General features: G+C 41.1%; 1 protein-coding gene across 2 annotated transcripts in view; it reads left to right on the top strand.

Moving 5' to 3' along the window:
• GRIP2 (glutamate receptor interacting protein 2) overlaps positions 1-26655 on the top strand; it is a 476068-nt gene that overhangs the window by 279915 nt on the left and 169498 nt on the right. For both annotated transcript variants that reach the window (XM_078661710.1, XM_078661711.1), the window contains exons 3-7: positions 5130-5265; positions 5742-5887; positions 12823-12909; positions 13577-13652; positions 19779-19924. In XM_078661710.1, the coding sequence (XP_078517836.1) occupies positions 5130-5265; positions 5742-5887; positions 12823-12909; positions 13577-13652; positions 19779-19924 (591 nt within the window). The remainder of the gene's footprint in view (positions 1-5129; positions 5266-5741; positions 5888-12822; positions 12910-13576; positions 13653-19778; positions 19925-26655) is intronic.

Genomic DNA, 26655 nt, shown 5'->3' on the forward strand with positions numbered 1-26655 from the left:
TAACTCCAGCTTTCGACGAGGGCCTTTTAACAAGGGAGTGGGCCTTTAATGGCCAGTAGAGCCCGCTACAGAGGGCTCAAAGGCTATTAGAACATTCCACCCCGAGAGGGCAGAATGTTCTAATTTGTAAAACAAAGGCCTCACGGATCCCAAGTGGGTTGAAATTCCCTCTGGCTCTGTAAGGCCTTTGTTAAACATTGGAATGTCGTTGCTCCGGGCTACTACCAGCCATTAGAATCCCGGGGCACTCCATTGTTTTCAATGGTGCTTCCAAGATTCCAATTCTTTATTATAGCTTTATAGCCCGTAGCGGGCTATACCGGCTATTAAAGGCCCGCTGAATCGTTAAAGGCCCGAGCCGGAGGCGAAGGACTTTAACGAGACAGCGGGACTTTAATTGCCGGTATAGCCCTGCTACGAAGTGCTATTAGGCTATTAGAACATTCTGCCACTAGAGGGCAGAATGTTCTAACAAATTAAACAAAGGGTTCTCGAAGCTCGAGGGGATAAAAATCCCCTCGAGCTTCGAGAAGCATTTGTAGAACATTGGAATGTTGCTCTGCGGGCCTTTACCGGCCCGTAGAAGCAGGGAGCACTCCATTGTCTGCAATGGAGCTCCCAACATTCCAATGTTCTAATGTAGATTGAATTCTAGGCATACTTGGTCTTAAGCTGTGCTGTCCCGGAGTATAAAAAGTTATCTATAGATGCAACAAGTTTCCCAAAGAAAAGTATCTGTCCAAATGTTAGTGTGGCCATAAGTTTACTCCAATCACCTGCATGATGTGACCTGACTGTTTACTGATTAATCGGAAAAAAGAGGTTGGGTTGAGGCTGTTTTCATTGTGCCAGGTGCAGCTTAATACTGGCATGTTCATTGAGCCACATACCTAGGTATTTACACCCCCTATTATGCTCTAGCTTACTATTGTTTAAATACCAGTTTCCCTTTTTAAAGATCTTTCAACCAAAGACTACAACTTTTGTCTTATTTGTGTGAATTCTTGTTACTACAGTATTCACATAATGTATCTAACTTTCTTTGAAGAGCGGTTGCCTTATTATCTAAGATCAGTGTAATCCGTAAATTGCCAAATATTTAGTGGTTGACCAGAGACTTTAGGAAGAAAATAACCTGCTTTCTTAAAGACCGCTCCCAGGTCTGCTTTATGTATGTTACAAAGGCTTTTCTATTGCTCCTCTCTGTGGTAATCGAGTATAGAGCCAGTTTAATTTTGATCTACGTGTTCGAATACAGACCAATAATCCCATTCAAAATCCTTAGACTAACGACTCAGTTTGACAGCTTTTTCCATAGTTTACCCTGATCTATAAAAGCAAACCGTGTTTTAAAAACAAAAAATGGTGTGCCTAAAGGTTTACCCACTCTAGTGACTGTTTGTTGTATAAACATCGCCAATAGGTTATCCTCTATAATGCAGCCTCTTTGAAAACCTCTGATTAAAAAACAAAAACATAATAAAATCACTGTTGTTGGCCCCCCCATTCCTCTAGATGCTCTTAAATGAATTTAGTAAAGCACAATCCTTCTATATCTAGAAGAGTTATTAATAAGTAGTCCGCAGGAGAGGAGTACTGTCCCTTTTTAAAAATTCTAAATTTGGCTTTATGTAGTTGGTTAAGAGATTTCTTATAGTCTTTCTTTCATTTAGAGATCCTGTTTTTACCACAGGGTCTTTTTGGGCCATTGACTTAGTTCAGCCATGCCATTTATCCTGTAAGTAAGGTGCATGCTCCTACCACTAATCAAGCTAGTTTAAGGATTTAGCTTCATCAATGACACTCTACACACATTTTTTGGCCATATTCTCAGAAGTCCGTTTTACTCTCTTTAGAGGAACCACCTCCACAAACCCCACTATTAATTTTTGATTTTTGTAATGCATATGTTAAAAATGCAAGTTCCATAAGCCAGGTAAATCATCAGTGCCTAGGACTGGAATAATTTTAAAAGCAGCAATTGATTTGATGTATTCAGCTTGTCCCAGAATATAGTCCAGCACTGCTGCTGTTCTATATAAAGAAAAAAGAAAAATTTGAATAAGTAGTCTGCTCTCTCTCAAGGCGACCATTTAATATTGAAGGCCCGGATCATGAAAGGAGGTAATCCGTTCTGTGCCGTGGGTGTCAAGTGGATATTGATTATTTGTAGTTTTCACCAATAAAAAGACCCTAGTCTGGTTTCCATAAATATAGCTTGTTGAGGCGTACAACACTAGCGGTAACTCTATTTACTACCCTGATTGGCCCCGTTTTAAATTTTTTATTCTTAATTCTGGATTGTTGAAATATTAGGCAATCAAGAGGCAGGATTTTAAGCTTTAATCTACGAAGGCAGTAATAGAAATGTGTACAAAGCTTTTCAATAAATACCCTTCATTTAGAATAAAAACCCATACAATATGTATGTAACTATATCTCACATGCAGATAGTCTGGTTCTCAGATTTTTTTTGACTTTTTTTTAACTCAATTGTTTGACTTTCACAGGTGAAAATTAACTTTATTCAAATAAAAGCTAAATTTCTTTTCAGTTCTCAAACATTTCCAATGGAATGTGTTCCCCATGAGTGCAGTCTATTGGTAACTATATTGTACACCTACACTTTTTGTCGTCGATCTGTCACTTGTGTGCCTGGAAATTACATATGGGGATGCCTATTTTGTGCAACCAACTTTCTTGTTACGCAGCAGTGGCCATAGAAGGTTGTAGTGGGCAATTAAAAAGATGAGCAGCATGCAGTAGCTGTGAAGAATTGGCAGAACTGAGGTTAGTTTAAGTTTCAAGAAGCAGAAAGTACTCAAATATGGGTTTACCCTCTCCAACTCTCCTTTTCCAATCACACAAAAATATACTTATGGTTCACCAACTCCTCCCCCAGAGTTCACCAAAGCAATAATGCCAGCCTAGAAATACATGTTTCCTTACAGTCCCTCCTCTTTCCACCCGCTGCTTACCACCCGCTGCTTACCTCTGCGCCCAGTCCAAGATTCTTTTGACTACATAATATTAGGGCATTAGTGTACAACATAGAGTGAAATAAGGAGGGGCGCTCTGAAATGGGCTACTTCCTGTGGGAATGAACAGCTGCTTCATAGTTCTAGTAATTGTCCATTATTATTGGCTGCTGTTTTTTGTCTTAATGAATCTGACCGTAATGAATGTGATCACTAGGGGTCCGGTGTTGCTTGACATAATGTAAATAGTAAGGAATCTGTCTTTAGTATTAACATCGCAAAAGAACCAAACATTAACTTCTCCAATTAGATCATTACAAAAACACTTAATTTACAATATTTAAGAGACAGATCAGAGTTTGGTTTATAATTTATTTTTCGTCAGTATAAATGTATTTGTACTTTACAATTAAAGATTTTTTTAGAGAGATATACATGATTTTTGTGAGCTCAACATAAGTTCAGAGCATACATAAACAAAAGAAGTCAAAAATACATTAGAACATAGCATGTTTCAAGAAGCAATCACACCCAATCATACACTACAGAAACATACATATCAAACATTAAAAACAAATAAAACATAATATAGTAACGATTGTTCCATTTTGTTATTGAAATTTTAAAATACATTGTAGTACAAATTTAGAGCTTTTTGTGAGATAGAATATCTATGGACAGAATTGCACGCAATCTTTTTTATTGTTTGGTTCTTTTGCTAGTTTTGTTCCCTGGATTCTTCTCCACATTTTATACTCCAGGGACCCTCTTCTGTCTTTGTTTAGTATCAACAACATCCTCAATCAAACACAACTTTCATCATGGCCCATCCAGTGAACGGTCTGGCATAGAGCAGTAATGGTACATAACCTACCTGCCTACTATGACGTTAGAAAAGTAGGTAGATGATGCCAGCAGTACCCAAACGATGGTCTTATCTGCTGCTGAAAGAAAGTAAGATGGCAAGAGGGTAAGATGGCGAGACAGAGTATTTACTTTAAAATCAAAAGTAAGTTGCTATGGTCTTCTACATTCCCTCCCAATGTGCTTACCGGTCAGGCAGGCACCAACTAAGGAAAGAATATTGAAGAACTAGAAACCATGGAAAGGGACAAGACTCTGGATATGCCATGTATAATATAACATTTGGGATGCTTTCTTCCAGTCGAGGTTAGATTCTATGGCCTTTGAGTGTGGGCACCTATGCTGGAGCAATGGTCATGCGAAACATGGCCTGCTAACTTTTTATTTGGCCTCTAGGTTGTCTGATACATTTTCAGCTTTTTGTAGAAGAAACAGGATGTTCCCAGAATTTGCCTAGGGCACTGTAGTTCAAATTTCAGTCAATTTAATTTTTTAATGTTATTTTTTTTAGAGTTTTATTTAGCGCGAACTAGACCCGAGACATCGCGTATCAGAGCGCTTTACATGAGCACCAGTTTTGTTACATGAGGAGACATTCATTTTTGTTAGGCATGGGGAGATGAAGTGATTTGCCCAGAATCCCAGGATGTTGAACGTCGTTGCGAGACTCAAACCAGGTTCCCCAGTTTCGAGGTCGACCACTCTAGCCATAAGGCTACATCCTCTCCTTAGATGTATCATCCAAAAGGGACTGGACATCCAGATACTGGGATTTGTTAAGGTGGCACCACTCTTCTTCTGTGTCTCATCTTCCCCCACACTCCCAATGCCAGAATTGCTGGAGAACACATCTGTGTTTAAGGAAAGAGTAAATGGCTGAATGGCTAACAATATGTTTTCATACTGTCTCAGCGTTGTCTAAAAAAAGGGTAAGCTTAAGCCACTCAGCCCTTCATAGAAGAGGCAAAGGTTTTGCTGCAGTCGATGTCTTTTCTCAGTTTTAGAAAAACTCATCAGCTTTGCAAATAGCCAAGTAGTAGAACCTCTTTCAATTATTCTAAGACTCTCATTGTGAAATGGCACCATTCTAAAGGGATGGTATTCTAGAAAAATGAATGACCTAATGATGACAAGGTCTCATGGCACCAGGTACTGTATTGTAGTGAAGGCATTAACTGTGATTAATGGTCTTCACTTCCAGTATAAGGCCAAACTAAAAGTGAGGGTACATGGTGATGAGAATAACTTTTTAAAGGTATACTCTTAATGTTTGTTTTTTGTTTGCAGAGGAGTTTCGTGGCGTTACCATTGTGGAGCTGATTAAGAAGGAAGGCAGTACCCTTGGGTTAACCATTTCCGGTGGGACGGACAAAGATGGCAAGCCAAGAGTCTCCAACCTGAGGCCCGGGGGGCTGGCGGCAAGGTGAGGATTGTTTTCACCAAGAGGTGGAGGAAAAGTGAGCATGGTTTAGGGGAACATCTAGTATAAGCAATTCATGTGGACAGTCAGATTGCCACAATTGTGCAAAGTAACTTTTTGAGACCTGGCAAAAACCATGACTAGTGATCTCTTAGGGTTTCAAAACTTTGGCCAATTGCTAATAATAATTACTTTACAAATTTGAATTGACTTTGAAGGCACACATATTGACTTTTTTCTGCTACTCAACAAATTCCAAATAAAGACACTAAAAAGTACATATATGTGTGATTCTTTCCAATGTAAATGTGGCTTCAGTAAATTCAGAATTCAGTAGGCGGTTCGGTTGCCTACTATGTGCTTTTAGGTAATCTGTAGTGGTTTGTCTGTAGACCATATGTGGTTGTGGTCATAAGCCATCAGTCCTTCCCATTGTTTGTTTATGGATCATTTTATAAGTTAATACATTTGTTTTTCAGAAGTGACCAATTAAACATCGGCGACTACATTAAGTCGGTGAATGGCATCAACCTGACCAAGCTTCGCCATGATGAGATTATCAGCCTCCTAAAGAACGTTGGGGAGCGGGTGGTCCTTGAGGTGGAGTATGAACTCCCACCAGCAGGTGAATTTCTTCTGGATATTCCTTTTGTGTGTGTTTTGTTATCATAGAAGTGTATTTAAGGTGCCTCGGTTATCTTGTCCTATTGGTTATATTTAAGTATTATTCAATAACTCTGTGCTATTATTTTTGGATTTGTTAGGAAATGTGTGTGGAAGATGAGTCTAAAGAAATTATTTACACCGACTTTAGGGTTTATCCAGTTTTTCTTGCAGACAAATGCTTTTTGGTTACATTCCTGTGTTAATTTCATCCTTCAATGTTAGACCACTGCTAGTTTAACTTGTGTTGGATTCTCTATTGTCAGTCGGGATCTCCATTCCATTTGTCTAAATGCAGCTGCTCAAACACCATCTTCCTTGACTTGAATGACAGGTAGGAGACCCCCTCTGGTTACCCTCCCATGGCCATGCTTTTCAAGAGCAGCAGAGTATGTGCACTTCTCCTTATTGTGACCGCTCACTAATATGCACAATTTGCATTGTGTCATTTGTGGGATTATTAAAATTGTCCAAATGGATCCAGAATGTACTGAAACTTCTCAAGTTTGAGGTTTTGGCATACTATACTATGTTGAGACTTGACATTTGCGGGCCACAGTCTCCTCACAGGTGACCAAAACTGATTATCAGTTTGCAAGTATTTGAGATTGCCCTTCGTATGCCTGCTCATTTGCATTACCGATGAGGTCTGAATTAGTTTTTCCCTCGGGTGATGGGCTCCTAAGCAGGTGTGTAACTATGTACTCTGCGCGAGCAATGTAGACACGTGGTGCACGGCCCCCCAAAAAAATTTGCAGTTACTTCACCACTGGGTTGACTCCGATGAGAACTCCTTGTACCACAATCCCTGTTTTTTTGGTTTCTTTTGTTTGTTTACTCAGTCGGTTGGATGCACTCTGTCTGCTCACTGATTTAGAGAGTGCACCTAGCCCACTGAGAAGTCTGTCCTGTAATAGCAAGAAGCAAGGCGACCATGACCAGCACAGGTGACCTGATTGAAACGCACAGTTGAAGCAACTGGCAGTGTTGTCTAAATGTAATTTCAGATGTCATCAATGATTTTCTTAAAGATGTGATAGAACATGCCATGAGTGATGTAATATGTGAGGTCATAAGCATGCTAGGGCATGAGCTATAGTATGTTGAGTTAAATATAACTGGTAAATTTCAGGGATTTTCAGAGTTCAAAATGTTTGGATTTTTCAGTGGATTTATAGTTTTTTTTATAGTTTTTTTTAAGTAAATTGATTTTTCGTTACCATACCTATCTTTAGCCTTTGTGTCTATGCAGAATGGGGCAACCAACCTCCTGTGGGCGTCCAATTACATGCTGTGCCCTAAAGCCCCTCGGGTGGGCAACACCCGATTGCTGGCCAACCACCCCCGCTCACAGAAAAACTCATGGACACCCACCTAACTTTGTTTTGGTTTTCTCCTCCCACAAAAATCTTGCAGTAATTTCATTGCAATTTTGCAGTACTGCAGAAAATTTCCCCTCTGAGTACTGCAAGAATACTGCGATTCAGCAGTGATGCAAATTAGAATTTTTTACTTTGACCACAAGGGGGAATAGTGTCCCTCAGGGATCACTCCACATGGGCCAGGGGCTAGGTTATGGTACCCTTCCCCTTATGTTTATTTAATTGTTTTTATTTTCATGGCATGGGAACGGAGGCCCCAAGTCCTAAAATGGTGTCCACATTTCTCTTTGTTTCACGGCCAGCCAATCGCAGCCCTCTGTTCCACTGAACCGCTCTCAGTCCCATGGATCCAGCCAATTAGTATGCTTCATTTACTGTTTAGAACCACAAAAGTACTCCGGCACTAGATATCTCTGTTTTTTAAGCTTAATTTCTCTAAAACGGCTAAAAAGATTCACACTAAGTCACAACCATTTGTAATTTCTTTGTAAAGGTTTATCTTTCTGCCAAATCTGCTGTAATTTAATTCGGCCATTGTGTTGTCTTCATTGTCGCTCTTGGCATGTGTCTCTCTCACTGCCAAAAAGAAACATTTAAGTGGGATGAAAAGACTAGGGTGGGGGGAGGCTCTCGAACGGGCGTGGTCGATATAATTAAGGGTGTGGCTTAAAAGACTACAGCTAAAATTCGGTGCATAGCACAATGTGCCGCCCGTCTGGTATTTTGCTACTTCTGTCATTGCATCAAGATATATAATACAAGTAATATTAAACCTACAACAAGCTGGGACTATTGGCTTTGTCAATGGTTAGTTCCATGAGATAAATCAGCAACAACCATGGCTTTTTTGTGTACAATATTATAAATGCCTCAGTTCTTGTGCGAGAGATTGTGGCAGAACTGCCAACTTTGGAGTTGGGGGAAACGGGTTCGAGACTCTGCGTCGGCTCAATAGCCTGTGATTCAAAAAATGAATATGTCCTTGTGTAATGTAACGGGTGCTCATGTAAAGCGCCACAATAGTAATACCTTAAAAAAAGTTCTGAAATGATGAGACGGAAGGAACTATAAGGAGTCTCTTTGAAGTTCCATCAAAAGCAGTGAAGGGCAGTACTGCTGCAGAGTTAAGATTTTTTTTTTGTTAACCCAGAAGGTGAGGGAAACAATGGAGAGCCCGATAAGGACCTGTCTCAGAACCTGCATTTTAGAGCTGCTGGTGCTGAGTACCGGCAGGACCTGGCCCACTTAAACCCCTGCCTGTAGCAGTCTTGGCTTTCTGTGATACCCATTTCAGAAACATTGTTTGCTAGTTAATTGCCGATGTTTGGTTGTTGCAAAATACAAATTGACTCTCGTCCAACTGGAGGCCTCGAATCTTGAACAGTCCTCGAAGTTGATACAAAACGACAGAACACGCTTTTTCTTGGACATGCCGGCTATACTCCCCGCATGCCATCAATCCGAAACATAATGTTGCCTCCAACGAGCACCCATGTACGCAAAGGGCCATTGTGCTTAAAGAAAAAAGTGCCAGTTTAGCAAAAGGGTGCCGGAGAAATGTCTACTGTTAAATTGTCATGGTTTGCACAGGAAAGGTTCAGTTAGTTCAAACATTGTGGCAACTTTGCACTCTTCATTAAGTTCTGCAGTAAAGCGGAAGACAGGATGCAAGGTGCACCGCCACCCAAGGAGTCCCAAGTACCACCATGATCCAGATTGGGGGAGTGGGGGAGAACTGCGTAAGGAACCACTCAAGAAATGGTTGGGCAAGGGAATGGATTGGGTTTGGCATCAAAGGTGATAAAGTTGGTGAAGGTACAGCCTACCATTTCTGTGGGCGAAATAGGAGAGTGCACCAGATGTGACCTATGGGAGGGTAATAAGCTGAAGCACCAGAGTCCATTCCTGGAGATGGACCAAGAAGAGTGTACACTAGTGACGGCTGGTAGGATCGGATGGAGGAAAAGGAAGTTCTCAATACTACCATTGTTAAAGACACATAAGGAATACACCGGGTATCACTCCGGGAAGTAGGTGTAGACACAGGCAGATTAAGGGCACACAAGTAACTGCTGGACTGGGTCACAGGGAAGAGTTCCTTGAGTCTGTTGGGCAAAAGGAAGGGAACGCTGGAGGGAGGGCTGGGCGAGAGGAAGAGTGTGGTGGGGTGAGTGCAGATCTGCAGGAATCAGTGTGACGTGCCATCACTCCAGTATAAAGATTGGGCTCAAATTATGATATTTGGCAGATAGACTTTCTCTAAACTCTCTGTACAGTCTTCCCTTGTTTCAAGAGTCCCGTATTGCGGCTCAGTTGCTTGCATGGAACTCTGATTCATTGTCACCCCTTATCCATTGTATCCTTTCTTATACATTTTGGATGACATTTTCCATGAGGTATTTTCAATGTGACCGGCTTATTGACATACAAGAAAAAGCTGGATACCATTTGGAGCCAACGGCGGTGAAATCTAGGTTATATCACAATACTTCAAGCCGTACCAAGGGTGATGCACCACCAACTTCTCTGCATCAACAATGTAAAAGGCTTGCTTTACAGGACAGAGACATTATCATGGAAGTTTAATGTACAAAGAAGCTCTGGGATCACATCCTCTAGCTTGGAAAGTCGCTCGGCAAACCAGAGGACCTTCATGATAGATGGAAGGGAAGGGGCCGAGACAAGTACGAATCTATGTAGTTGCATTAGAACCATGGTGTGGTCATGCTGAACAATGTCCTTACAGTATGACCATGAGGAGTTATCCAGGTGCTTGTGGCTGACACATCAACGCTCACATTGGCTTTGATTTCAAGTAAATATAATTAGATGGAAGCAACTGAGACTTATCCCAGTAACTGTAGTGTTAGGGCCCTAGATAAAGGCAATTTGCTTGTTCAAGATGGAAATCATTTGTGACTGTGTAATGCAAAAGGCTATAAACAAAATGAATAATCCGCAATCATGAAATTTTTATGAAAATAAAAACAGTGGGCATGGCCGTGACATTGGAAGGGAAGAGATCATTTCATCGTGAACGATTCACGTCTCTAGCACAGGGGAGAAAGTGCAACAGGTGAGTTAAACGCATCAACATGAGTGCTGCCTTCCTTTTAAGGAAAAAGATTTCAGTTTTTAGAGTCATTACGTTGCTACCAACTAAAATACAGCCCTGGTTCAGTATTTGCAGCACAAATGTTGCAGATATGAAAGTGGGTGTCTGTGTTGAGTTTTAAATTTGAAGCAAAAGTCATATCTATGAATCTGAAAGTAGTCTTTAATTTTTATTGTGGGCATTATGAAATGCTGCTGTCCTCAAAGCATGAAGAGATCAATTTCAGAAGACACGGAATTGATGAAAAACATCCCAGTGTGAGCTACCCCGACTGACATCAATTTTCTCCAGAATTTGTGGTAATCAGCAGAATGTGTGGTAATACACTGCATCAGCATTGGTAAACTTGGTAAGACTTTTGGATAGCTCAATAGCCCAAAGACTCTTCAGCTGGGCCTGGGGCTTGGGTAAATATAAGGTCTGAGCGAGCAGGTACTTTTCAGATAATTGAAGGTTCTTCGTCTGGTGCAAGGTGAGGTGATGCATTGGAAAGAGGATTATTTTATCCATCACCCTGATACTTTCTCGCATTGTGAGTTTTTCTAGGACTCCACTGTGAAATCATTCCCTATAGGTGTTCTGGTTGAATTTTGACATGCCGGCGAATTAGCTTGTAAAATGGACGTCTGATACAAGTACGAAGGTTTTTAAAATCATTGTGATCACAGGGAAGATCTTTCTCCTCCACGTAGCCTTGAGCTGCCGCAAGCTTTCTTTTGGCTCGTTCAGTCAGTGTACCATGAGAGTGGATCTGATACCGGATAGGGAGCTATGTTGTTTATTATTTGAACACAAGGTTGGTGAGAGGTCCTCTGGTTTGCCGAACAAAAAAGGGGGAAGGTTGCCTCTGGTGATGTCCTACTTTATGTTGAAGCTGGTATTAGTAGGTTCGTAATGGAGAGTGGGGCAGAGACTGGGTAAAGTAAGTTATTTAGAAGCAGTATTTGCACTCACTTTTCTGGAACCCCTTTCTGCTGTGCGTTGTGTTGGAACATATTTCATACCTGTGCAGTGGGAAGGTATGTGCCATAATGTGTTTGCTGATATGGCCTTCTGCAAATTAGGAAACTCTTTACAATTTAGATAGCTTAGGCATACATATGAGTGAAGAGGCTGTGTGGCTTCTGAGAGTGATGCAGAGTTATTAGGCTCGTTCTCCCTGGATACCCTTTGCAACGAGGTGTGGAGGGTCCCAGGAGCTCCGGAGAGGCCCGTCCCATGAGATGTAAGGCCACCTGTCTCTGATCTTCTCAAAGTAGACAAGACCTTGCCTGCAGTGAAACTTAGAGTTAGTACACATGCTGGAGAGCAATGATTAGGTACGTGGTCTCAGACTTTGCTGGGCACGGTGGCGCTAACAAGGCACTGCCACCAGATGCTTATTTTGGTACCAGACTTTTCAAATAGAACCGATGCACGAAATGGTCAGCTTAGAATAAATATTAAAGACTTTGACGTTGCAATTTTTGGTTAAAAATGTAAAAATAAGATATAGTATTTCCAATGAATAGCTTGAGAAAATGACCTGTGGCCTTATTGTACACTTAATATGTAGCTTTTGCCCTTAACAACTTGGTGCAGAGTAATGAGAACTCTGTATCTCACCCAGATGGCCCATAAATCAATGGAAGTCAAACCTAAGAATGCATTTGTAAATGGAAAGGAATTTGATAGTGGCTAGAGGCCTCTCTACTCAAGGAGTCTGGCCAGTCCCCACCCACTTCCCCACACAGTTCCGGTACACGGCTAGCTCATCTTCCTAGCTTACCAAGCCTTGGTCATAGATGGAGGTCTGAAATATGTCCCTACAAATTGTTTTCTGCTGGCTGTGATAGATGGCACTGCACTTAATCCACCTAATGATGCTTATTTGATTCACTTTGCGAGGGTCATGTAATCTGATGTTCCACATAGGCAGAAACATGTCCATTAGGACAAAGTCCCACCAGCCCATCTCCATAATAACTCTTCACTGCAAGACAAATTGTGATGCTCATTAAGACCACATATTTTATTGCTTGAAAGCGATGATCCTATTAAGCTTTGAAATATTTAGAAATATTACTTCTCAATTGCTCACTATGACGAACTGGTGCAGTGTGTTGTTCTGCCATTCATGATTTTTTTTATTCTGTACTCCTAAAACAATATATAAAGATTATGTGATAGGCTTGCTAGTGTAATGTTTGGTAGTTTTTTCATAGTGCAGGCGATACTAATGAGAACATTTGAAGAATTAACTTGCATCTAATCTCTTAAAGCTTTCAAATTTATTTTCCTCTTCTTTTATTTTGTTTTTTTGTGTTTCTTCCAAAACTGAACATTCTTCTGCTTTAGCACACACAACTTCTTTAAGAGATTTGTTTTTTAAATCTATAAATGTTTTTTTCCTCCCTGCAGCTCCAGAAAGCACGCTGGCTATTATTCCAAAGACCATTGAAATCTCGCTGTACAAAGAAGGGAACAGTTTTGGCTTTGTGATGAGAGGTCGGTCGCACATGCATGCTGATATTGTAATTTCCGACTCTCTTGCAAATACTCGTCGAGTCCCTCAAACTTTGCTTATAAGTTATACACAAACCTGTTTAAATGTCTAAATTATAATATGCTTTATCACAATCCTCCACCTAGGGTTTAGCTAAATTCTGAATTTGTGGACAGAATTGGGCACGTTCCATCTTTTCACACTTGACTTAACTGCAAAATTATACCATTTTTTTTAACCCAAATGTATTTCCACCAACATTTTTCGAATTTTTAGAGTAAAAACGTCACCAGTGTTTTCCTTCTACTTTTGCTGGTAAACAATCCACCAATGGTAACGTTTAAGTTGACTCTCCTGCAAAATCAGATTGCCACTCAGTTTCATGAAATGCTTGCAGATTTGTAGAAGAGAAGTCTTATTGGTACATCCAGATTTATTAGATGTCTTAAGTTGCATGTGTAATGTTCGCTTTGACAGTCTTGTCAACTAATGGTAAATTGTAGTCATGTTGATTAAAAGGTTGAGGCGATTAAAGGTCAATTCTCAACACTGCAGTGTTCCACAATTCAACTGTAATAAATGTATTCTTCCACCAGAAACAGAAGGCGGAGGTGGTGGGTAGAGCCACCTGCCATTGAAAATGTTTCAGTCTCTTTGGTTGTCTTCCAGGTGGCGCACACGATGACTGGCACAAATCCAGACCATTGGTGGTTACCTACGTCAGACCAGGTGGTCCAGCCGACAGGTAATTGGAGTACTAAATATGGCGTTTAACGCCTCGCTAGTAATTAGAGTACACTCGGCATAAACTGCAGCTCGCATATATTCAATAAAATCAAAATAGAAAATTACTCAAAGAGCATATTTTTCATTCAATTTCAACACGCAAGATTGGCCCTTCTTTCTGATTCTGTTTCTGGGTTATTGTAGGAAAATGTAGCAGAAATCAGAACACATGTTGTGTTGCCACCTTGATCCATGATATGTCCAGTATTGCATGATTCACAAAGGCCAGCTGTTACAGATGGAAATTTGCTTCCCTAATATTAATTAGGAGTGGGCAATTAATTCCGAGTAAATGGGTCAATTTCAAGGTTGTTTTTGTCAATCCTACTCCTTTGAGTTGGGCCTTGTAGTCCACCATATTGTGGATTACAGATTCTTTCAGAGTATTAAGTGGGGAGATGGTCTTAGTCAAATAAACAAAGGAGAAATTCTCAGATGTGTTCCAAAGGTGTTGCCTTTCACCAGGAATTGTGAAGTCTTATCTGTGATCATGCAGGTTGTTGGTAATTTTTCCCTGTGAAAGGCCAACACACAAGGAACTTGATGGTAAATAATATATTACAAATAGGCTAGTTATTTGGCTGTTTTTGTGAATTTGCCAATGGTTTCTTCAGTGGTGGTGTAACTGTAGGTTTAGTACAAAAAAGACCCACCATTATGGAATTTAGGAGTTGAGCAACTCTGTGATGTCTGGATCAAGTGCATTTAATGATTTTTTTATTTTAATTTTTCAAATGATTTTTAAACCCTAATCGGCTTGATTACATATACAAAATGGAAGCTTTAAATCTTCCTGCAACTTAATTAGCTGAATGATGTAATTGGTTTGGAGGTTAGCTGAGAACTGGGAATTGCATATGGATCAAAGGTAAGTAGGGCAAGAGGTCACCGTCTGCCTGGATGTCAACCCGATTGTTCAATATCGGGATATATTAAAAACTAGGCAGTATATCAAAGAGTATGGTTGAACCAGTCTTGTTTCACAATCTTGGAATTAGGCTCCTTGAATTATTGGAGTTGGGCCCTTTAGCAACAATAGTTAATGATTTTAAATTCCCCTCGGGCTGGTGGCTATGACTGCCTACCTGCTATTCTTTTCACAGCTGATGATATGGGCCTATAAACTACCCTAGAATGTAATTATATAACATTAGATGTTCTGGACCCAAAGTTAACAGTTCGCCAATCGAACCAATTGGACTGGCAAAAAATACAATAGCGATTTGATACAGAAAATTCGGGAACCAGAAGGATGCATTCTTCCCTCACGACCTGGATCTAGGTTGGGAACCCCAAATTCAGTATGTTGGTGATATTGAAATTAGCAGTTCATTTCCAATCTTTAAGACCAGTTTCCATCAGGGATTCCGAGTAGTATGATACTATAAAATAGCAAACAAGCAGTGTTCACTGCAAACAAAAAGAAATCCATCAAATATAAAATAAAAAATCTGAGTAGGTAACTTGCACTGCCTTTCCTAAATGGATGAGTGTCCCTTAACGGTGTTTTACATTTAAAATTAAAATGTTCCTTGACTAACTGCAGAGTTTTTTATCAAATCATATCTGAACCGATTTGGCAGGATCTTAATTAGTTATACACTTTGGGGGGAAAATTAAGTAGAAACTGTCGGCGTCGCTTTTTTTTGGTGTTTTTTTTTTTACATAACTGGTCATTTTTTTAAAGAAAATATTTCCAGTCTAATAGTCAGCAAGCAAACTCTGCCATCAGTCTTAAATTTAACATGACCTGTGTTAAGGTTTAAGAGCTCTGCATCTATTTACATCTACTATGGAGGTACAGAGTGCCTCGAAGTATCCCATCTCTGTAAGATGCCCGCCTCCCAGTAGCAGGAATGTAAGCACTTGTCAGACTCATATCTCCTGGATTTAAACACTGGAAATTCCAGAGGGGTTCCTAGAGGATACTAAAAGCTTCTCTTGTCTGGGTATGACTAAACACTCCTATGCAGTGAACTGGGATGCAGTTCTGCTAGTCAGTAGGTCTTTATTCATTTGTATCCATGTTGGGCAGAATAGAAGTCTGCATGTTTTCAGTAAATCTTAAGGCAAGAATGGTGTGATACCAAAAGCCAGTGCAATTTTTGGTATTTTACGAACACAAAGCATGTGGAGCCACCCACAAAGGTTAGTTTGCAGTGGAAATATGAGATGGATAGTTGAATTTGCCGCCAGTATGTCCATCAGTGTAAAAAATTGTAATGCAAGTTCATGTTTAGTGGAAAGCAGTGCTTAATTTGTAGCATAATGAGTGCCGGTGCCCATAGCACTGATGAAAAGACAGCAGCCGGTGCAATTAAATGTCCCCATGCAGAGCACTAAGGCTGGGGAAGTACTGAATCCACCTCAGGTCTCTTTAATCCCCTGCCAGACACTCCCGGCCCCTTTATCTCATTCTTGCAGGTTCCAGCTTTCTCACCTGTTGACAGGTTTTCAGTCTTCATTTTCTGCTGTTTTCCAGTTTGTGCGTTTTCCCTCTCTTTCTATCGGGGAATGTCTGATAGCAAAAAGTGAGTGCGGGTGGGACCGAGCGGTCCAAACAATAAGTGCTGTAGGCCCCATTGGCTTCCACAGGCTTAAATAAAGCACTGGCGGAAAGTTTGCATGCCTGCAGAGCATGCACAAAATCAAAAATCTACATTAACCCCTTGCGTGCTGCCGGCAGCACTACCTCGCTAGTGCTGCCATCGGCCAACAGCCGACACGGCCCGCTCTTTTTTGCGGAAGTGCCGCACTTCCGTGAAATCGTGGCCGCGGCAAAGGGGTTAACTATAACCATGACCATCCAGTGATCATCTAGAAGTAAGCATTATTTTGTTTGGGTTGGTCACTGCTGAGGGGATGTCGAAGAGTTGTCCTACACAAGTCTGTTTGGACCTGAGCACCAACTTCTCTCTTCCTTTAATGATGGAAATAGCCTTTCTGATTCTTAAAAAAATCTCTATGATCTTGGTGTTCATTGTAAATATCCGACAGAAAATGGATCTTGCCCAATAGTGCATTCGCTTTTAAGAGTACGCAGGTTCACTCTTCAAGTTGTGGAAGAAGAGCCCTGTGTGGCCCAAGGGGCTAATGTATGTACCATACCTGTTGGTCAGATAGACTGTGGTGCTACTTACAATGTGCATGATATTTGTTCTTGAATAAAATGTCCCAAAGACCATGCTCAACCTCAGTAGATGTCTGGATCCTTCAAAATAAAAGGGCATTTGAGAAATGGTACATGGCAGTGCTTGAATGGAAGTGTGGGATCATTTTGTCCGTTTGAACAGTGGTACGCACAAGGACCAGAGTTATGCTCTTTTTTGATGCTACACATTGGTGTGTTGTGATGCAAAAAGGAGTGATAGAAATATGCACGCTTATAGGATGCTCTTGTTTGAAAGTACCAGTCGCGGCTGGCACTAAACGAGGGTGGCGGGGTGTAGGGGGGGTTAAAAAACATAAAAAGCACTTACCTTATAAGGCCGCCTAATCTCCTCCATCGTTGTCTGCTTGGTCCGGCTGGAACAGTAAAGTACAAACGGGCTCCCATAAGCTAGTTGCATCACGAAACTCGAGGGGGCCCCTCTTCAAAGTACATGGAGGGGCCCCCTTCCGGGCTCACTAAGGAGCTCTCAGGCCAGCATACTGTGCTGAGGGGCCCTCTGGAGCTCGTGCCCCCGTGCTGCATGGTTCTTTGTTACGCAACTGCCCTAAGCCAATCACAATACTGCTATGCAGCATTGTGATTGGTCTGAGCGCCGTGGTATGGTACTCAGACAGGCAGTGGGAGCCTGTGCATGTTCCCCTCCAGGCTTTGCAGTACAGCCTGGTGGGGAATATGCGAAGTGCGCATGACGGTTGGGCCATCCAAACGGTGATACGCACTTAAGTGCACATATTTCCTTCTCCCCCTGCTGGCTGCTTTGACAGCCAAGCTGTGCCCGCCCCTTAACCTGCTTCAGCACGAAAAATAAAATACATTTTTGTTATTTTCTTTTTCTGTCTTTGCACTGCTAAAAGCGGTGGGGCGACGCTACTCCACATTAGCGGAGGAGCCGCCCATACAGTGGAAGAATGCTGGGTAGCCTTTGTGGAAAGTGTTTTAATGGCATACAAGGATGGTAGAAGCTACTCGCATATTTTCTGCACACAAGTAGCTTTGCTAACCCCTTAACGGGACGAAGGAGAATGAGATAGCTTTGCATGTGGTTACTAGTAGATTCTTTACGTTATTTGTTTCCGTTTTGGGTGGCTAAGAAGCTAGGTCATTCCACCCTACTATTAAGGGCAAGAAGTTCTGATTGTTGATCTGAAAGAAGGAGTCTTTCTTCTAGGAATTTGGAGATCTGCATGAACACCGATCTGTAGATCAATTTTCCTAAGAATAGACCATTTGAGATTGGCCTATATTCGATAGCTGGGTAGGTCTGCTGCTTCTGTAGTATTGATGACTCGTCTAATGTAGCATTTCTTCTAGTCTGAGGGGAAGGTGCCTGATGATGGTGTAGTCTTGATTATATTCAGTGCTGGAGTTGTGGCAACCATTGAGGGTAGGCTACTTGTTGGTTGGTAATGGGCAGGGGTCTGATGGGGATGCTGTTGGTCCACTAAACAATATCAGATCATGGAATGTGGAAACCATAAGGTGACTAAGGGCACCAGTTCTTGTCAGTTGATAATCCTTTTAATCATTGTTTTACTGGCCTGCATTTCAGACATCTTGTTCCTAGTAATTGTTTAAGCATCATTGCTTTGGAGTTCTAGAAAGCTTGAGACATTTACATTCTTAGGAAAGTGCAGTCCAGATTGCAGAATTTAGTGAGAAGCCTTGGAAGGGCATTAGGTGTTCGAGATCTGATTAGATATTTTAGACTTTTTTGCCTTGTGGATGGAAGATTTGCTGATCACAAAGTCATTGGAGATAAGTTTTTTTGCATTAATTCCTGAATTTATTCCATTGGCGTTAAAGTGAAATGATTTCTGCTCTCATTTCCTTTGTCCCTTTGTTGCACTAAGGGATTTTATGTGGTCAGTTTGGGAACGTGGATGTCTTGAGATGAATGTGTATTGAATGCTTTAAAGAGCTGAGTACTTCTGTTATTTAGTTGGAAGGCAGTACCTCTGAGAGCTGAGTTAAGTGAATAGATGTTAGGTCGTCTCCACATTAGTTGACTTAGGACACACTTATTGTTGCATTTCTATTTGCCAGGAGCTTTTGACTGAAAAAGATGAGATGGAGAACTCTTTTGGTGATTTGTAAGTATCTTTTACCGTGATCACACAATTCAGGATGTAGACAGCATCCAAGGCGTGGCGGTCTGTGTTGCCCCAATAATAAGCTGAGTGAGGTTAACAGCCTCCATCTTTGTTGTGATAGTTCTTGACTGTAGAGTAGAAAGTTGGCCAATCCAGATACAAAAGTCGAGATAGTTTAGATATTAAAATATGTTGTCTGAAAGGGTACTCAAAAAGTTCAGTTTTCAGCGATGGTCTGTAGGTCATCAAAAATGAGAATCAGAGCATTCGAAAAAGTGATTCAGAATATTTCATAGCAATGTCTTGAAGGCAAGGCTATTTCCTTATAATCATTCTTTGAAAATTATGGCAATGACTTGTCCGGTTTAGATATCCAGGATTGGCTCATACAACAGTGCTAGCCTCCTAGCCAGGGTTTGCTAATACTATTCTGGTTTTGAGTGTTTCTAAGGACAATCACATGATAAATGGAAAAAATGTAAATGGGAAATGGGAGTTGAAGCAATTTCAGAGTCTGCGCATCATTGGCACACAGTTCTGTAAATTCACATTGTTCTGGTGGGGGTCTGTTTGGTCAGTGAAATGTTATGTCACTGCCTTTGGAGTGAACTAATGTGGATGGGAGAGTGGGAGTGTAGCTGGTCAGCTTCTGTGCTTTAATGGCTTGACTGTGCTCTGCAGCAACAGTTCAACTGTCTCTTAATATGCATATAGCAAATAATTGGCACTAAAAAAATAATTCTAAGAATATCATTATTCTTGAAGTTATATTGAGTGGAATAGACCTAGAGTTAAGATTGTTCTCTGCCATTTCTTCCTACAGGGAGGGGACTCTGAAAGTTGGGGACCGGATCTTAAGCGTGGATGGCATCCCTCTTCACAACGTAACTCACTCTGATTCTCTGAACATCCTCCGGCAGTGCTGTCAGGAAGGGCTGTTCCAGATAGAGTATGATGTCACACTTATGGGTAAGAAAAAAATATCCACATGAATTGTTTCTCAGTAATGTGCATTATGTCTTTCATGCATGCATTAAAGGTGTGTAAGGCTATTACCCAGCAGATGAAACACCCCAGATAGTGCAATGGATAATCCTGCCGTACTTTAACACGTGTGAAAATATAATGTAATTTGGAAAAACTGGAGCAGTTGAAAGATTCATGTAACAGGTTTAAAGCTGTATGGACAGCTTGCCTACAGGAGAATGTGTGAGGATGTTTGTCTGCCAGCTTTCAAATGTGTTGTGTGATAGTGACGTCTCTTTGCAGACGCCAGAGATGGTGAGGTATGTCCCACCTCCGGAGAAGTATGGAGTGATAGGACGTGTGTCTGCTGCATGAGCTGGGTATTGTATGATTGAGGATTCCTAAAAGAGATTGGTTGCCTGAGTGCCCTGTGTGCAAGTGGCTGATTGTGTTATAGTAGTTTGAATCTTTCTGAAAATGTGGTGAGCTGCCGAGCATAATAAATGGTGCAGGCCTCCAGCTCTATTCGTTGAAGGGAATACTTGTGGACAGCAAGAGATGGGGCTTATGGAGCTCTTGGCATGACAAAGTCTCTCCTATGAGCTGGGCAAAACTCTACCAACCCAAGCACTGGGCAGACTAACATTAGACTGACCCGAGCCTCTGGTGGAACCAAAGGGGATGATGGACGGAGTGTTGAACATTGCAAGCACTCACCCCCAGTCAACTGATCTGGGTTTAATCCATCATCATTCTTTAGCTCACTCCGCCACCCCAGTTCAGACATGGCTATATGCAAATCAGTCCTGACCCTGTGCCTCATGGGAACAGTCCAGACCGAACTGCCAAGCCATGTCCTCCCTGGACCGGAAACTAGCATCTGGGACCGGTTTCTGGCTAATCAGCCATCATCAGCCAGGCTAGCTTGGATCCAGCGGCAACGTAAGCAAGGGACTCACTTGTGGGCATACCCTGCCAACTTAGGGCGAACACAGGGAGCAGTTTCATAGAGCATTCCTGGTCCATATCTGTCTCAATAACTCAACATGATGAGGAGCCAACAAGAGCCCACATTCATGGGGATCCCAGACAAGGTAATTTCAGACAAAACAGGGCTGGTGATCATTATAGAGTTAACAGTCTGAGGGTGATGTTGAACAGATTAGATGGGGCTTCACTCCTGCCCAGTTGCATTGGGGGATCTCATGCCTGCTATCAATGGACTTCATGCACCTCTATCCTTACACAAACACTTCTATCTGGAGCATCATAAATTTGGCTCCTTTGTTGGCAAGCAATCACACATACATATACCGCACAACAAAAATTCAATAAAAAAATTATTTCAGGCACCTCTGCTTCAGTGGAGATTCCAGTATATTTTACCATCACCTACTCAACACAGAGAGGCTGTGCCATGTTAAAACCGAACAGTTTTAAGTGTACAACTTGTAGTAACTTGAAGTCTGTGCCAATAGTAGCATCTCGTAGACACCAAGCTGACCTCCTATCTTAAAAGATTGCCCGCCTAAGCAAACCCACATTTATTCTTGCCACTTTTCTAAAAAAAAAAATTTTCCTGGTTCAGACACATCACACTTTTTGTCTTCCCAGATGTATTCATATCCTTCCTTTACATTAATTTAGTATACCTTTCCAGTTTCATATTTTGGTATTTCTCCTTCACTTTCTTAGTTTTATCCCGGCCCCAGTTTTTTGTCCGACTTTTTATTTCTCACTACCCCTGCCCCATTTCTTGTATCTTGATATGCTATTACAACACCTCACATTTCTTTATATTGCTCTCATATTTTTTCTCCTCTGTATTCAATGATTTTATTTCTGTATTATCCCATATCCTTGCTTTTACTCATGCATTTTTCTAATGTTTCTCATCCATTACAATTATTTTACCTTGACAGTGCAAAGCAGTCAATTTTTCATTCTGCCTGATATCTTTACCTTCACCCAAAATTCATTAAATAGAAAAGCCCCCCCCCAGTTTATTTTTTTATTTATCTCTGATTGATGGCAAAAATACTACACTGCATTAACACAGGTAGATTAAGGGGTTAGTGATTGGTTGATTCGGTCTACTGGTGTTGATTGCTCACATCCTATGGTAGTGACTTCTGCAGCAGGTCTATCTGCATTCCTGCTCCACTGCTTCCATTGGCCTTTGATGACCATCCATCTTAAAACCAGCCTCCCTACCGATATTGCTGCAAGGGGAAGAGGTTGAAGGCAGTTCAAACAAAAATGATGAGAACCCTGCTCCAAATCACTCTTTGGGGTTGCAAAACCTGAGTAATTTAAAAAATATAAACAAAGTTCCCTGCCCTCCTATTTTTATGAATATATGGAAATTCCTCAAAACAGTAGAGTACAAACAAATTCCACCCCTGTGGATGAAGTATGTACCCCAGTAAAGAGCATCTTAGTAAAAGTGAAGCAAACATTATTTATTAATGTAAGCTATGGTCATAGTTTACAAAAATTCAACACACACTATTTGCTTGCATATAATTATTTGTATTCATATAAATATAGATTTTGTACTGTATTTATTTTTTTGTAAAGCACACTTTCACCCTTACTAAGGTATCAAGGCTCTAGGTCTAGAGATTCAGTAACATATACAAATGTTCCAAAGCTGCAGAATTCTGCTAAATTGAGGAACTAACCAGGTTTTTTAAAGTGTTCTGAATTGTAGTAAAATGGATTCTGTGTGTAGATACAGGGGAAGCTAAATCCACCTGAATGTGGCCGCAGCAGAACAGGCGTGGTCGTAGTCCATATCGCAAGATGTAGGTCTCACGGATCTTAACTCATGAGAGGGAGGTACTATTTAAAATGGTGCAGAATAGTTGACCTATCCAGAGAAAAAATTGCTAAAACTGGAGGAATGTGACTCCTACAATACATACCACTTGCTAGTATGGTAATTTATAAATCAAAGAGGAAGGCAAGGTCAGATACATGCAGTTACAATAATCCAGACATGAGAATACAAAATCATTTAGGATTTTAATCTTCTGAACAGGTCTGAAAAAGTAAAGTCACACTTCAAAATCCCTCGGTGGAAAAGACAAAATGTAACCACCACTGAAACCTTATCCGGTAGTTAATAGTTAGTGTGAAATCAATATTTACTTTCAAGTTCCTCACAGCTGTCATCGGAGGATGAACTGAGCCCATGAAAGTGGGCCAAAAGGGAAGTAAAGTAGATCCAGGAGTTAAGGAGAACATAAAGTCTCTTTCTTGCTTCCATTATGTGTAAGAGGATGTTTGCGTATCCAGCACTGAACTTTAAAAAGATCCTGCCGTTAGAGGGTCACCTTACAGTACAAAAAAAAAGGAAATCCAAATGACCCAATTAAATGGGCTAAAGGATTAACATAGAGCTTGATAAGCAGCTAGCTTAAAATGGAGCCTTGGGACACCCCACAAGGACTGAGTCTTTTTGAATCTTGAGACACCTGAAGGGCCTCTTAAATGGAAAGGTTGGCAAACCAGAGTAAAGCCTGTGCGGTAATGCAAGAGAACAGAACAAAACGAACAGCATGATTGACTGTATCAAAAGGTGTCAAATCCAGATTGGTCGACACAGTAGGAACGCAGGCATCGGCAGCATGTCGTAAATCATTAAGAACTGAGACACAATTAGTTGTGTACTGTAGTGTGCATGAAATCCCATCTGAGAGGAATGTAGTTGGTCACAAAGTTCAAAAGCTGTTTGTAAATGACTTTCTCCTTTAGCTTACTGAGGAACGGCAATTCAGAAATGAGTATAAAAGTGGACCATTCCTCTAGGTTCATAATAGGTTTTATTAATGATGGAGTTCACAGCTCTTTTTTAGACTATATGGGATGCAGCTTTTACAGAGGGAGGAATAAATGAGGGTTTGGGCCCAGATGATATGTTACAGAAGATAATCCTTGAACAGAGGAGCTGTGACAGGGTCCCAAGGAGAGGCAGAGGGTTTGTTACTGGCTAAGTGGCTTGTCATCTAATGGGGGTGTGGGAGGGGACACAGAGAGTGTCAGATTTATAAAATGGAATAGAAAGATCTATAGATGGCTGAAGGGGGGATCCAGAGAAAACTGAATGTCCATATTCTTTACAAAAAAATCGTAAATGAGTTTCTGTTTGTGTTATTTACCAGCCTTCTCCTGAGAGGATTACCCATGGAGAATGTTAATAATAGAAAATATAGAACAATTCCTATCACAATATCTGCTACAGACAATCACAGATTGCCATTTAATGGGGGTATTTAGTCCCTACATACAGTGTCTCAACCTTAGTACTTCTGGCCTATTCCCCCTTGAATAGACTAGTAAAACTGAGGTGTTTGAATGTTGAGCAGTTAGTTAGGTTGAAACTGTGGATATAACACTGTCTGTGAATAATATTCAATGATTAAACTATATTGAGATACACTGTCCATAGGACAAGACACCCCAAATGAGTTTATTATGTGTATAATAGGTGTTTTGTTATGATATAATGTTCCTCAAAAACAATTCAAACAATTGACTTATTAGTCGAGATGAAATTGGTGGCCCTGAAGAAGCTACACGCTGTAATTGATTGACAAAAAAGTTTTGAATACTCATCCCTTTAATTTTGAATAAAGTGCATCAACTTTTATACCAATAGAATAATTTGAATTGTTTTCAATTGAAAACGTTTTGAACTCAACAACCTTAAGGGCGAGACACTTTTGTTTGAGGTCACCTTAGGGATAAATATAGCCCTTTCCACTCGTTTTGCGATTAATTTGTATACATGACAACTTGTACTTGGGCACTGTTGTCAATATAGATTCTTTTCAAGCTGAGGAGTCTGCATGTTGAGAAATAGGCCCAGAATGAACAGCCTGGCTGGATCCAATGACTAATAGTACAGCAGCACACAATCCTTGTTCATTAAAAGAAAAAGGAAGCTGCAAGAAAAGTGTTAATTGTGTGTTGGAAAGTAGCAACTTTCATTTCTGGTTCAAGCAGGGGTGGCACAATTTGTCCAGTCCTTTCCCAGTCATTTATTGAACTGGATGAAGTGACAAACTACATGGTTTGGCAGGAAAGGGTTTATTGTTCTAGGCAAAACCTGCTATTAATTTTCCTGAACTTGATTTTAAAAGCACATAATTAAGCTATTGTTCATAGCGAAGGCAAATTAGCTGTTCTGGTAATGTTAAAGCAGAGATGCTAATTTACATCACAATTACAGTTTAGAACCTGCCTTTTGTAATTTTCCTAAGTTTGCTAAATTGAAGATTTCAGCAGGGCTGGTCGTCACTCAGCAATTATCAATTTGAATGCTTCCTGCACTACACGGTGAAACTGAGGAATGAACAGAAAACTACACAATGAAGCCCAAAGTGGTTTGACCCGTGTTTCCATTTGAATTAAAAGATTAGCTTTCCTAGTATTGATAGCATGGATCTAATACCTGAACTTTGGAGTACAACATAGGGTCTAAAATAAAACAGCAACAAGCAAACATTTAAAAAGTTCCTATGACAAAAAAGTGGTAAAACATTAGAATAACAAATGAGATCATCCCAAAAAACCTAAGAAATAGACCCCTCCATGAAACCGGGAAAGAGGAGAGAAAAGTAGTGTTGAAAGTCGAATGCAGCGATAAATCTTTATCATCTCATTTAATATAAGCTGATCTTGCTTTTCTCCAGAAAGGAATTATCCTTTATCTAGCTGTGAGTAGATAAGGTTGCATTTTACAATTTCTTTGATAAATGCATATCCAGTCCAAGGACTGTAATTTTTCAGTAACTTACTGCTCCCACATAGAGTATGAGGCAGTCATCCACTGTAGCCAAATCAATCTGGGATTCAAACTTATCTTGGTTTTCAGCTTCAGGGGTTCAATTCCCTCTAGATCATAGGTCAGAGGGTGAGGCACACAAAATTTGTGCTACATAAAATTGTTTCCTAGGGCTGACCAGTGTTCCTATCTACATGTGTTCGAGGCATATGGGCTGCAGACCACACACTTTTGCATTAGATCACCATCTGGTGGCGGGCCCGGATGATTACAGTTTGTTGTTGTCTTGGAAGTGTCTTTGTCTGCTAGCTGACTCCTCCCTTAGACCGTAGTGCGCATGGGCATCAACTCCATCCTCAGATCGTTTGTTTCTGCCATCGGGCTCAAATGTGTTCATCGGTCGGTCCCGTTACCGATCTCCTTTTAATTCCATAAATCTACTAAAACATCAAAATCGTCTTCGACACTGATTCCGGTCGCCCGCGTCAAAGAGAGGATCCACTTCTCCATTTCAGCGCTCATCGGGGCAGTTGGTCCCAACTGCGCCACTGGGCCTTTGGCTCATGGAAAGAACACCGTTCAAGAAGTGCCCTCAGTGTGGACACAAGTTTCCCCACACTGACCTGCATGAGGTTTGCAACGTGTGCTTGTCTCCAGAGCACGAGAGTCGAGACTGTGAGGCCTGCGCTTTGTTCCGGTCCAAGAAAACAATCTGGGATCGTCGAGCTCGAAGAGCTATGGAGCAGTCATCATCGTCGACACCAGACCTCATCATCGACGAGGCGCCGATCGAGGTAGTCGTCGAAGAACAACAAGAAGACGTTGCTTCCGAAGCAGAGTCAGCTTCCGGCGAGGAGGATCGATCCGAAGATGACTATCTTCTTCCAGCTGGTCAACAGGTCGTGAGTAAGAGCATCGACCCTGTTCACCCCCCCCCATACCG

The sequence above is a fragment of the Lissotriton helveticus genome, chromosome 9, assembly GCF_964261635.1.
Source record: "Lissotriton helveticus chromosome 9, aLisHel1.1, whole genome shotgun sequence".
Classification (NCBI taxonomy): domain Eukaryota; kingdom Metazoa; phylum Chordata; class Amphibia; order Caudata; family Salamandridae; genus Lissotriton; species Lissotriton helveticus.